Genomic DNA, 14,686 nt, shown 5'->3' on the forward strand with positions numbered 1-14,686 from the left:
TACGAGGGGAACAGACTGCAGAAATTGGCCAGATTCTTTTCTGAAAACCGTGTTTTTTGCACAGGTCCTAGACAAAACACTGACCTAGACTAACACACTCACCCTTGAGGACATTGCTCATGCTCATGGATAAAACCTTATCCTGCTGAAAAGAAGGGCTGCTTCAGGATAAGGGTCTAAGTCAAGGGCATCCATCCTTCCTCAATGAGTAGCATTCAGAAATCCTAGCAGCATAACTATGCATCCTCTTGGGATGTCAGTGGACAAATGGGCTTGAGGAGGAGGTCACAAATAGGAACAACTTAGTCTCCCCTGGGTCTCCATAGCTGCAGCACGTGGTGGGGCTGTGAAGGCAGATGGTTTTCAGCGTGAACCAGCACTGGCATAGCATCTGCTGCCAAGTTGTTTCCTCCTGCAGCTGGGAATCTGGATTATCCAGCAGCCTTCAGCACTATGTTGCTGGTTAAGTGATACAGCCTTGGCCTGTAAGTAGCTCTTGAAGCACAGCCAAGCAGTAGGTTGGTCATGAGGAACAGATTTAGGCAAGCAAAGAGCTCAGATCCCTTCTTCCTACTCCCTATGGGTCAACCCTGAAGTCTTTCCTCTCATGAAGTCTCATGACAGAGTTGCAGCATAGAACCCCTTTAAGAGAAGGTAGTGCCCTACTGCTTGAAGAATTGCTCTCAAAAGTAATCAAGCATCTCACAGAAAGGGGTCTTGAAAGCTAGACACACCAATTTAAAGATTTAGCTAGGAGATTTTGACTAAGCTCCTTTAAATGGAGCAGATATTTGTCTCAGTGAATGGAAAAATACAGCACAAATTAAGTCTGCAGAATGAGAACATTGAAGGAAGCGACCTGCATTGACTGGTAGCCGATACTGCACTCCTCATGATGTGCAACTAATAACAGTACACCAGACATTCAGCTTGCACATTAAATATTAATAGCAATTTTCTTCTGACTCATCATTAAGCTAGAGCCTTGCTGCACAGCACAAACTGATTTACAGACCATTTGTAGCAGTCTCCCATGCTGCCCATGGCACTCAGCTGAGCATCTGCTATCTAGAGGTTTGCTGAGGTACCAGCAAGATAGCTAGGTCAGAAATGGGAGGCTTTCAAGTGGAGAAAAACAGCAACCTCGGCAGGTAGACAAGCAACCAACCAATCCTTCTAACTGCACCTCTGTCCACAGACAATGTGCCGCATATGAGACTATTCTCTGCAGGGAGCCAGAGCTTCAATCTGACTTCTCCTCTCTGAAGATGCTGCAGATACAACCGATGCACTGTACCCCTCCCCACTTGCTTCTCACACAAATGTCATGGCACCTCTAATCCTTCCACAAGAAAAGTATTTACAGCCCCCCCCCCCCAGAACAAGACTATGACTAGCACTAGTTAGACAGTGAGGAACAGGACCTACCATCTTCCTGATTAAATGGTAGTCTTAGACAGGTCTGTACTGGAAGAAAGCCTGGCTGCTCCTTTCTACCACTTTTCTTCCCAGACCAGGTGGTTTCCAGTTCAGAAACTTAAACTGCCTGGGGCTAGAAAGAACTCTTTGCCGGATCCATAGAAAGCATTTTGCAGGGAAGATTTAGACAAGCCATTTTTGTAATATGGGACTCGGCAGAATACAGATGATGTATAACAACTGGAAAACGCTTTCAGTGATTCTTAGCAGCACCCTATCACAAAAGCAGTTTGTCTTAGAAGCTTCAAATGTAGTTTCTTTGAGAGAACCTGGTGAGTTCCAGCAGTACGGGACCAATTTTGAAATGGCAAGAAAAGAACTTAAGAAGTGAGTCAACGATGAGCTAGAAACATCAGAAGAGGGTGTCAGGTTTTTAACAAAGGTGCCAAACATCTCCTGGAGAACTGTGTTTTCATTTAAAAGACTAACTCTATACAAAAATAGTAGCTCTCTAGTACATTTTCCCTGTGAAGGTTTCCAAACATAGGTACATCACTAGTGGGTTTTTTACACACAGGGAATTTTTTAGAGAAAGACAGGAGATTTATTCCAACCCTAACTATTCTATGATTCTATATTTTCATTCTAGGGCCTTTGGGGACCAGGGTTGGGGTGGGAGAGAGGTGTGTGTGAGATGCCCATGCAAACATTTCATGCTTTCCTCGTGCTACCTAGGGGTACTCTTCTCTCTCTTGCTGGTATGGAGGGATCCTAGATTAGCTTTCAGTATTTCTCCATGGATATTATGCTGGGCAAGGATTCGAAAGGCCACACTCCTATTCACCTGCTTGGGTGATCTTTAATAGATGACTTGAGAACTAGTTATACCCAGCTTTCTGGATCTATAAAGTAGAGGGGCTAAACTACACAGACATCCTTCCTAACCCCTCTGAGGTCTCTTACAATAGAGTCACACAGATACAGGTTCGTGCTTATGTACACATATATGAGCTTGCAAGTATGAAGCATATGTGTGCATATGCATGCAGACATGAACACTTATGATTGTCCCCATTATGTTCATTCTTTCTCTCTTCAAGTCACAGAGGATTACTGCACACATGCACATCCTCCATCATTTCCCAAAGCCCACATTTCCTTTCAAACATAGCACTCTGTTCTGCTGTACATAGCAACTGTGTCACTGGAATGAACTTCCAGTGTTCCTCTCTCCCCTCTTTTTATATGCAAAAGACTCATTAATACATTTTACATAAAGATCCTACCTACAATAATATTGCTGTGCTACTCAGCAAAGATTGATTCTTACAGGGGAGAGATGGCATATTACCGAAGGTTTATTACTCTTCTGAAATCTGCTTCAGAGCATTAGAAAGGTATAGACAATTAGCAATTTTCAGAACAAGTGAATAAAGTGCATTTTGTGATTCACTGTCTTTGCTCTTGATTACCATGATCATCATCCCTATTCACTAATTTGCAGAACTGTGAGCAGGTCTCACTGTCACACAAGAATCTCTCAGATTTTCTCACACCTCTCTTTATGTTGCCCTTTCTTGCTCTATTGTTTTGATGCACAGCAATGAGACAGCTCTCTAAAAGGTGGTACTTTTGTAATTGCTTTCTGAGCAGGAGCAGGGGATAGGTCCTGTACCTGTTGGCACCACTGCTGAATCAAAGCCTGCCAGCTACAGAGCCCTCTCCCAGCCTTATTCCATATGAAAGCATCACGTGTTTATATAAAAGCACTGCAGAGGTTTGGATCATTACCCAGAAACAGTTGTCAATAAAACAGCATTAGAAACAAATCAAAGCACCAATAAAAGACATTCATTTCCAGACGAGGTCTGTGTGCCAATTAAAATACTTCGAGACCTATGTAATAAGAGATCAGTTGACCATTCAAAGTACGTAAGAAAGAAAAGCAGGACAGAGGGGTTGAAAAAAAAGAATGTTAAGGGAAAACTGATCTCTGCATGGGATTGCTGTACAGAGGAACCAATTTATGTTGATGAGTTGGACATTTAAGAGCTGATAGCATGTTGTGCTGTCTGATATGACATTGGTGGCTGTGGGATTTCTTCAGCAGCAACTTCATTCACTGAGATCCAAGTACCAGATAATGAACTGCATCGATAGGTAGCATTTCTCTGTGTCAGTGTTGGAGGCAGCATGTTGTCAGCTTAGTTTTTACTGTTCCCAAGGCTGAAGACTGGGAGGTATCTGAGCTTGTTGGCTCTTTCAGGAGTCTTCTCTAGTTTAGATACCCTATTGGCAGACACTGGGGCTCACAAAGCATCCAAGCCCTTGTGGGCTGTTTTGTTCTGAGATAATTTTGTCTGTTACAGCATGACGACTGACAGGAGCCCCTGCTTGTCAGGAAGCTAATGGAGCATTCACCACCATGCAGTGCTAGGGGAGGGCTCACACCTCTCATTGCCTCCATGAGACCTTTCTGTGCTGTCCCAGTGAAAAAGTGCCAGATACTGAGCTCAGTTTCTTATGAGACTCAGGCCTCCTCACAACTGCTTACTTTAGGCACACCTGAAAAGCATTCACATCAGGGAGATGAAGGTGCTGTATCTTCCAGATGCCTTTTTGTTTTCTTGCTGTCATTACTCTCCTGCCCCCTCATCACCATTTTCTTGGGTTTTGTTTATTTCACAGAGTTTGCTTACCTTTAATGGCTAAGCCAGAGGGAAAAAACACATAATCTTGCTAAATCATTTCAATCTATCTACCTGCCTCCTACTCTTAGGGTGTACAGCAAGCATTTCAAATCACACAAGGGCTGGGAAAGTGTAACCAATAATGCCAATTTCAGGAGAAGAAAGCTTCAAGAAATAAAACCCATACCCCAGCACATTAGGAGGAGGAAATTGAGCCATCTAATTGCCTACACTGAATAAACTGTGAAGCAGGACCAGTGGTGATCATTTCTAAAAGCTTTAGCTTTAAAATGTCAGTAACACAGATAAGGGATTAACACGTACTGTAGGTGACTAATCTTGACTGTGCCTTTTTAACAACAGCATTGCTCCCACCATCATAAAGGAAATTACCACTGATAATTAGATCAAATCCTTTATGTCAGTAATCCCACTTGAAGATATTTTCAGAAGGTTGGAGGTTTAAGGCAATTTCCTCATTAATTAATATTGATATTTAATGTGTTCCGGACTTTCATTTCTTGGTAATACTCAGAGCTGTGTCCAGCTCACTCATTTGAGACAATAGTTTAGTCACACCAGAAAGTAATTGCCCGTTCAGCACCAAAGACTATCAAGCAACAAATCATAGACCTTTAAAATCATCTTATGTATCGGGGAGCTGGGGTTCTCTGTTTCTGAGCAATTTAATGCTATTTTTTTTTCCTTCCCATAAAAATGCCACTAAACCCCTGCATTTGAAGTAAAATCAGTCTCGTGGTGGATCAATAGTCTCCCCAATGATTGATACTGCTTATGTCATCAAGATTTCTTCCTTAAAGACCCATCCCCGCATTTGTGAAAATCAATTCAGTGTCCTTATTTCCTGTTTAATTTGAAAAAACTTCACGCTATAGAAGAAGAAGAAACAGGAAAATGCTCCAAATTCCCAATTAAATAATAATAAAAAAACCAATCCAAACTAAAAAAAAACCACCAAACCGAAAAGCACAAACAAAACAACAACGAAACAACCAAAACCCAAGTGCAAGTATATGACTTAACTTCAATACCACTGAAATCAACTGTATGCTTTTGGGGGCCTAGCTAACTATTTTCCATGGTCCTGGTTTGCAATACTGAGCAATGCCTCCTCCCCAAGAGAAGCAGCAGCAGCAGCAGCAAAGAGTCAGATGTTTGCTGGTAGCCATCGCCCTGCCAGATAAGGAATGTGTACAACCCATTTTGAACGCTTTAACTCTAGTGCATACATATGTCTCCCTAGCGTTCCTCTAACAGGCACCCATGGAGAATAATGCGAAAGGAATCAGGATATGCAAGAGGCAGTGCACCTGTATAAGCTGGCCGTATGTTTGGAAGAGCTTTGCACAGACTGCTTCCCACTGTGCTAACAGCCTTTCATAATTCTGTTCCTAGCAGTTGAAGATCCACAAACAATCTCTCCTGCCACTATACCTTTAGCTCCTTATTTCTGGGCATCTCAGTAAGACTAGCCTAAACCATGGAAACCAAAGGAGAAGAATTATTGGTTGGTTAAGGTTAAATCCCAGTTCATCTATCTGAGACCTCCCGCAGAGGTGCTGTACAAACTCAGATGAGGAAAATACTTCACGATGCTTCGAAAGAAACCATACCACAAAGAGTACCTTTGAGAGCTGAGGCTTGCTGATTATTCACCACCATAAAACAGGAATGGCCACTTACCTGGAAAGAAAAAAGAGAGAGAAATACCACATTTATTCATCTTTTTAAAAACAGAAAATTACACTTTGTATGAAACAAGAAAAAGTAAAATGATTGTGGTACACTGGCAGACTGGGTGTGGGATGCCCATGGCTACGAAAGCAGGGAATCAGCCTGAACGTACAATGGCAGAACAGAAGGATGAACGTAGAACTGAAACAGCAAAAGCTATGACTGGAAGAAACAAGGTATATTTGTTTAACCAATAGCAGGATTTGTGGACATGTTTCTGCCCAAAAAGGATGTCCCAAATAAAGGAACCAGTCAAATTCTCTGAGGCTTCCTTTCTATTTTCTGCCCTTCTCACATTTTTGCTATGAAATAGTATGGAAAACTTTCTTCCAATGTGCAAGTTGAATGTGGCCCTTTCTGCAGACTAAAGGATTCACCCTCTTCAATAAACACTGAGTTCAGTGAAATAGTTTCTAATTCCTTCCACAATATTCCTCTCTTTCCCCCTCTACACCAAGAAAAACAAGCACAAATGTCTGTGGAAGCTGCAAATTAATTCCTTTCTGTGCAACATGTGTGTACAGCCACCTTAGCAGCAACACAGCAGGCCATAGATTGGGGAGGGGTTTTGTTTATGGTGAAGGATTTTGAGACTCCTGGTAATAGTTTCTTAAGAAGGAATTTTTGCAAAGGTCGTGATTACACCGATGGAAACTCTCACAATGGGCTGATTTTAAAAGGGGTGGGGTGAAAACACATGGCATTGCTAATTCGTCAGAAAATATTGTTATTGAATCATTTGAAACACATTGATAAAACATGTCTGAGACTTACACTGCTGTAATTTATAATACAAATCACATTGCTATTGACAAATGGCATCTTAATCCAGTGATTAACTGCAACAATATGAATTCTTCTGTTACCTTTTTATAAGACACAGCATATATAGCACATGAAGCAGGCTGCGTGCTGGGATCACCAGATGCTGTGCTATTGCTGGCCTCAGACTTATTTTCTGCCTCATATCCCCAAAGGGTACACAACTGGGAGTAACCTAACCAACTCGCTTACTATCTTTAAGTATGGCTCAACCTCGGGAAGTAGATACTTGTTCTGCATAAATATTTGGTTTCAAGTCAAGCAGTCTTTTTTGCATACAAAAGTCATCCTGTCTAGTCCCACCCCAAGAAAATCCTCATAGGGAACACAATCCAAAACAAACTCACAACTTGCTTGAAATTAACTCACCTAGTTGATTTGATATAGAAAAGAGATCATGATCCTGTACTTGGCACATCCTTATGGAACAAACACTTCGTCTGAAGGATCAAGCTACTCACTGTGCAGTCTATCCCTTTGCAGATACATCCCAAGATGGATGCATTAATCAACTTAGAGATGCCAAGCCCTTTACAATAACACTGCAGAGCTACCAGCTGTAATGGGATACTGGGAAATCAGATCACCCTACATTTAAACTGATTTCTATCACTGATACTCTTTGCGGTACAGAAGTAGCGTTAAATGCAATAACATGCTGTTGCATGGTCACTTAATTCTAGAAGTAAATTCAATATTTGCTGGCATCACCTATCCAGAGATACAAAGTGTACACATGTACTGGAGCTGTTACTTAGAATTACCTTTACAATGCCTCCTGGGGAAAACCAGAACAGCTTAAGCATCCGTCTGGGAAGAACAGGTTGTCATTCTCACCCTGTACAAAACTGTTTACAGATTCCTCTGCCTCTTGCTCTGCATTACCATTATGGCCCTGTTGCTGTCTTGGACACGTATGGGGTTTGCTACAAGAAGTAAGAGGAACTTATTCCCATTGCTTTTAGTATTTTCAAAGGAGCTGGGGTAGAGCCATGGAAACAAACATGTTTGTGACACAACTTGCATGTAGGTGGGAGCAATAAATGTAAATAGCAATGCCAATGTTCTTCTGATGGGTCAGTGGAAAAGGGTATGTTAGGAGAGCTGTTTCCCAATCCACTACACAGAGCCCCATTAAGAACTCTGAGTTTCTTCCTTTAATACACAATTTTATCCTTGCATTTTGAAGCCTCTTCTTCTGGCTGAAGGAAGAAAGGGCAGGGAAAAATGAATATGAAAGATACTGCAGACATGAATTCGGTTTTAAACCTGTAAATGGGTTCAGTGAAATAAAAGGTAGGAGAATCGTGGATGGAGATTGTCTGACAGACATATCTTAAAAAGCAGGCCTGGATGGCTGAACACCTGGGACTTGGGTTTAACTCTTGCATTGGCTTATTCTGTGACCTTAGCGAAGCCATAACTATTTTGTGCCCTCTCCTGTTAAACAATACTGATCAGAGTAGCTCCAACATTTGTTAAGTCCATTAAGATGTTTCAACAGAGAATAAGTATGTTTTGTAGCACACGGCAAGACTGATTGGCAAAAATCCACTGCTATAACTAGACACAGGTAAGGATAACTGACTCAAGGTAAGGATACAGACTTTGGTTGTATTTGTTCTGAGAAGCATCTCCCTCAATCTCTCCTAAGGAAGCTGTTCCAATCTACTTGAACAAATATTACCTGCCCCAAGCAAGACTGAGGGTTTCTCTGTTGTAATTAAGGCTTCAAAGTTCTGGTTTCAAGAAAATGAGCAGGATTTTACACCTCCAGTTACTCCCCCCACTCCTACAGTGTAAGACTCCATAATTCAATTGAACCTCACAAACATCTGCAGGGTAGGCAACATAAATGACATTGTGTTTTGCAGCAAATACATGTCAAAAAGGCTTCCCCCGATTCCTGTTCTGACACCATCTGTGGGACAAACTTAACTGGGTTCATCCCACCTTTAAAGAAATACCAGTGGCTAAGCATGACCGTGGCTGAGGCAGCGACACACAGTGGACCCCAGTGCCCCTTCTGCCAGGGCAAGGCTTTCCTTGAGGTTTCCTCTCTGCAAGCTGACCTATCCTTTCACTTGCTTAGCTTGAGAATCTTGATGAGGAGAGAGCCTGCGGTGGGATGGCTGCAAATGTAATGCAATCAGAAGATAATGACTTCAGAAGGAGAGGGGAGGGAGGGGATAATCAGCAGAGGCAGATGAACTCCCAAGATATAAAAAAAAAGACTCTGTTTTCATGCAGATGTACCTAGTAATGAAGAATGAGGGAAGAGGAATACTGAGAAAGAGGTGAAATGGAAGCTGATTTGTTTCTAAATGGCACTATTTCAGACTTTTCCATAGAGTGTAAGTAGCTTCTTAAACTAAGAGTGTCTGGAAATACCCCAGACAAATTCAGACCTCTCAACCGTCTCTCTCTCTCTCTTTATTATACACATATCCATGCCACAATTCAGAGCTAGTTTTGGTGGGAACTGAGGATGGGAATATAAAATATGCAGTGAACATCCCTGTCTCCCTTCAGGCTCAGGTTGAGCTAGGTGCCTATGAAAATATTATGCAAATGTGACAGTGTTTTCTTTGGGCAAGACATTTAACTGGAGCTTTCAACACCTCAGAAGCCTGGAGACAAAGGGTGCAGGTAATGATAAATGCAATTTATTCACAATGGGCATAAAAGAGAAGATTTAGGTGGCTGCTCCTGCAGGTGGTCTCTGCTCATCCTACCCACTCAATCACAGACCACCCTTCCCTCAGGATGCCTGCCTGTTTGTTAGGGTGAGGGGTTCCGAGGGCTCATTCCTCTCTGAGGTTTCTCTCTTCCTGCTCAGATTCTGCACTTTGTATTCAGGTATGTGACTTCCACAGGCAAGAAGCTTTAACGTCTAAAACCAAAGCAGTAAACGACCTGACCTTGGCAAGCCTTGTACGAATACTGACCCAGGGTTCAGACCTGGAAGAACCTGTGAAGATTTTCATCCCCTTTGAGAAGAAACTAGATACAGCTACAGTACTACATTGCTCTGCCAGAAATCCTTCCTAGCCTAATGGTATCAGCTCTTAATGGAAAAGCTCTGAGTGCTACACACGCATTGCAGGATGTGAAGCTACCGAATCTCATAACAGACCCAAACAGATCACTAGGGTAACACAGGAGGCTGCTGTCCAAAACAACACTGATGCAAAATGTCTTCTAGTGCACATTGCTATAGCCTGCGCCGTGGCTGAGAGAAAATCAGAGACCTTGACTCGTCAGGTGGATATATATCTCTTCTGTCATCCCTCCCATGTATTTAAGTATAGGTGTTAGCATCAGTATCCCAAACAAATTCCAGCAAGTGCCTGTATGCTCTGACTCTTTCCAATCCCTCAGCCAATTAAGCGGCTAAACTCTTCTCCTCTTCCAGCACTAAATGCTTGCTCTGCTAGAGAACGCTGCCACACTCACATCAGCAAATTAAGTTGGGATGGCTGAGGGCATTAAGGCCTGTGGCTCTCCATCAAACCTCTCTCCCAGAGATTTCAGCTCCCACATAAGGGACAAGCAAACAGCTCCTGGGTCAGCTGCTGCACTTTACAGCTTACTCGATTAGCATGAATCAAATTGATGTTGGCTTACTTTACTAGGCTGGCTGTAAAACTGTGCTAGAGATGGGGCTGCTTCATGAGCTATTCAGCTGTCCCTGCTGTGGGGTGGTAACATCTGGCAGAAGCTTGAAGCTGAAACCACTTGCACCCCACAAACTTCATTAGTTGCTGAGTGAATGTAAAAGAATGCAGATTGTTCCACCCCAGAAATGGCTGCTGTGCAGGAAAAATAACAGGCGAGGTGACCTCTATAAAACCATGCTTCCAAAGGATGATCAGACATAGGAAAGGTGTAATGAAGTAAGTTATTCTTTATTATGATTACCCCCGAGACCCAATGCCCTCCAAAAAAAATCTAATCCTTTTTAATTTGTTCTAAGTAAAACCATTACTTATAAGTATGACAACTGTATTAGTAATTATGCAATAATTTTATGCTGAAGCACTAGTAAAAATGGCTTGAAGTCAAAATTAGGGCTAATAAAGAATTAATTTAATAAAACACTTGGTCTCCAGAAATTATTTACTTAAGATTACTTTGCTGAAAAAATTCTCATATTACTTTTTATTAATGCCACATAAAGTAATTGTGTAATTAGAAATTAACTTACAAGGTGACACATTTTATTCAATAAAGATGCTCTGCATTTATATAGCACTTAGCACCCAGAAAGACCCCAAAATACTGTGTTAACAAATAATGCCAGCATCCAAGTGTTACCCCACTCGTCCCAGGACTGCAGCCACCTCTCTGCTGGAAGTGGGCTGCAGCTTATAAGTGTATTGGCAGTGTGCAGCAATTTAGGAAGAAGCCCAAAGAACAGAGTGCTCAGCTGAAGGGGAGAAGCAAAATAATATGATTCCTCAGAAACACCATCAGGACATAGGGGTTTGTATTGTTTCATTCACCATAACTTATTATGGCATTGTACAGGGTTGCAGAGTATCATTACTTGTAGCCTGGGCTCTGTTAGTGATGTGATCTCCCTTGCCAACCCAGCCTATCTTCAATGCTTGCTCCAGCACCACTCAGATGCTGGATTATTTTGTGGAGTTCCTTATGGCAGTGCATTCCTGGAAAGGACTGTTTGACTAGGCTCAATCTCATCTAATTTACAGTCTGATTACACTGGACACTGTTAAGATTCATCCAGACAGGATGCTGGGACATCTAGTTTAGGTCATGCTTTGCCTAGAAAGGTTGGACCAGATGATCCCTGAGATCCCTTTCAACCTGGCATTCTATTATTAAATCAGAACCAGAGATAATTAAATCAGAAGCAGCAGTAATGACTCTCACAGAGGGTGCACTTCCTTGCTGATACTGCAGAGGGAAAGTGCTAGCATGAGAAAAGCTGTCTTATAGGTTTTAGGGTCCTTTTCTTCCCTTTTAACTTGAAGTGTTTCAGTCACTGTCATTTATCAAGCCTGTGTGATGAGTGAATTTAAAAACTGTCTATTCTGACTCCATTTTACAGAGACAGACACCAGAAAAATCAGTATGTTTTGGGACAGAATGGGCAAAAGTACCTCATCCTTCCATGAATTTTAACCAGTAGCTCACCTATCACACTTGAAAATAAGAAAATTTACAATGGATTTTATCTTCCCTGGAACAAAGCACATCTTTCAAAGGAAACTAAATAGCCAGATCACATAAAGTCCACCCTGTACAAGTGATGCTCCATAGTGTCGGGATTTCTCTGGGAGTACCTTTGTCTGTGTGTCTGAATGGGACAGTCAGGAAATGATTTCTTGCGGGTTTTACTGAAAAGAACCGGTGCTGTGAATGATGCCCCTGCCTGCATCTGAAGGATCACAGGTCATTCTCAAACCACATATGTAAGAAAGGAAGAAGGTTGCAATGGCTCAAAGAAAAAAAAAAAAGGAAAAAAGGAAAATGCGAATTACTTAGCCCTGAGATGAGCAACGTGGGCAGAAAGGGGAGAGGCTGAATGGACATACAGCTGCAAGCGATTCTACAATAGTTCAGGGTTTTTTTACAACTCATTTCCATTCCTTTTTAAAGGCGCAAAATGAAAGAAACAAATATATTTCATCAAATATTTCAGCTCGCAAACTGGAAATAGATTACGCTAGCTAAAATTAGTCCTTATTGAAACTTATTTTACTATGATCTCCATCAATAGTTTTGAGTGCATGATTTAAATGCAAGAGCCTCTTGGCAGGATGTACACTGTAAAAGCTTGAGCAGTTTGGACAGGACTTTTGGGTCACCTGCCATGTTTATTCCCACCCTTGCCTGAATATTTGACAGCTTAAAGCAAATTTTGAGTGGAGGTATTGCCAGTTGTTAATTCCACATTTGTTATTGGTGAGCTTTACCTGAAATCTACGCTTTCTACAAACCTTCCTCATCATAAATGTACTCACTGGAATAATCACAGGATGTGGATGCTAAGAGAGCATCAATGCAATCAAGACAAATTGGCGAAAGAATTGAGAAAACTACTTGACAGCACTCATCCAGCTTGGATGAAGACTACTTACACATTCACTCTGTTTTCCTGCACCACAGGAGGTCCTTTGACACCAGCCTGCACTGCTACACGCTGTCAGGAGCTCAGGGTCCCCATTGCCTCTACCACCAACTGTGCAGGACTTGCCTACCTCAACTAAAACATCTGCTAGCTGGCTACAGCTGGAGGCTTTTATCACAGCTGCACACCAGGCATGACAGAGGGATGCGGTACACACCTATCCAGCATGTTACATCCTTTCACTGTCATCCCACATGCGTGGAAGTTCAACTCCCCCAACCACCTTCCACTCTGCAGTAGTATCAAACATGGGGCATCAAAGCAGATTCAACACAGGAAGCCTTTAAGGGGGGGTGTGTGTAAATGATAATAGGGACATTGTCATGAATCAGTTTAGGATTGATTAAACATTGTGTCATCCTGGGATGCCTCAGCCTCTGGGATAAAGACTGCCAACATGAGAAATATGGACTAAAACCCGAAAATTGGCTTTAAAGTGAAGCTGAATGTAGTTACGAAGGTACTGAACGATGCAACTGGCAAAACCAGCAAGGGCTTCAAAACAGACACCCAGGATATTTTATCCTCAGGCATTTGACATATCTTTCACTGTACTTGTGAGAAAGCCAGGTTACAATGCTAAGTGCTTTTCTTGAAAATCTGTCTTCTGTCCATTTTTCTACCACCCTACACACTTTCCCTACCTACAACACTGTAATATCAGATCCTAACTTTAGGATCTTAGAAGAACTCAACATTTCCTTTCCTATTTCTGAGTACAGCAGCTGCTAGTTATTTAGCAAGCATCATTTTTAAATGATCTGGAAGAAGCTGACTGTTGCATCTGGCACGGTGTGAAACACCAATGGCTAAACAACTATGAAGGTTCTCAGGATGAGTGTAGCCAACGCTTCTGTGCACAAAACCTACAACACTGCAAGTACCAAAATGCAAGTACCAAAATAAGCCCAGTATGATTTGGCAAGAGATTACTATGGTCATCATGCCTACCGCAACAGGACCCTATAGTCATCCACTGTGGGATGAGCATCAGTGTCACAAGCCACATTCAGCATCTATTTGCTTGCTTGTTTCAATGTAATGTGCAGGTTGCGATAAATATCATTTATTTAACAATGAGATGTGTTGCAAGCTCTACTGCTACAGCAAAAGAATTTCAAGCAGGGCTGATGGAGTGTTTTCAACTAAGTATTTTCTGGTCAAAATGTGATGTTTAGTGGAAGCCAAAACATTCCAAGTCTAGGGCAGACTATCTGAGCATTTCCAAGGGGTGACACAGAGACCCATATCAAAATACTTCACATTTTCATTCCAAAAGCAGAGCAGACATTTTAGCACAATTGCGCTTCATTAAAATGCTTGAAAAGTTTTGGGTGAAATCCAACATGGATCAAAAACAAAATTCAGAAACTTGGAAGTTGTCATGATCCAGAATTCTCATTCTCCAGCCTGCTCAAGTTTTGGGGTGGTGATGGGGGGCTTGTTGCTTTTTAGAATTGACATTGCAAATGGACTGATGCCACAGAAAGGAGATTCTAGATTCAAATGTGACAAAGTTCAGAGGTACATGGGCCTAAGTTTGCAGTCTGTGCTGTTAAAGAGATAAAACACACAGGCTTGGAGCCACTTCTAAAATTATCCATAAAAATCAGGACGTCTCCTTCAGAGACAGGGTGCAAGTGTGATCTCTGCTGACAACAGCTTTGAATCCAGCTAGTTAGGGACCATCTCAATGGATTCCCAGCTATGCTGATGAGCTGGCACTTGACAATGTGTGTGTCAGGGATAACATTTTGCTATATGTATCAGTGATGGCATTTAATTTCTGCATGAATTTCTTGCATTTATTTCGGCTATGAAAAGTGTCCAGTCCTCTAAAGAA

At 41.9% G+C, this 14,686-nt stretch overlaps 1 protein-coding gene across 2 annotated transcripts in view; it reads right to left on the reverse strand.

Annotated features, from left to right (window-relative positions):
• The window catches only part of LSAMP (limbic system associated membrane protein), a 983,104-nt gene that overhangs the window by 421,946 nt on the left and 546,472 nt on the right, over window positions 1-14,686 (reverse strand). The window contains exon 1 of one of the 2 annotated variants that reach the window (XM_061454026.1): window positions 5,756-5,807. The exons of the other annotated variant lie outside the window; for it this stretch is intronic. Within the exon in view, the coding sequence (XP_061310010.1) occupies window positions 5,756-5,792 (37 nt within the window). The 5' untranslated portion in view covers window positions 5,793-5,807. Of the gene's footprint in view, window positions 1-5,755; window positions 5,808-14,686 lie in introns of those variants that run through there. 2 annotated transcript variants of the gene reach the window in all.

Source organism: Pezoporus flaviventris, unplaced genomic scaffold (genome assembly GCF_033815535.1).
Source record: "Pezoporus flaviventris isolate CSIRO_AGI_PZ_B2104156 unplaced genomic scaffold, CSIRO_AGI_Pfla_v1 ptg000015l, whole genome shotgun sequence".
NCBI classification, from domain to species: domain Eukaryota; kingdom Metazoa; phylum Chordata; class Aves; order Psittaciformes; family Psittacidae; genus Pezoporus; species Pezoporus flaviventris.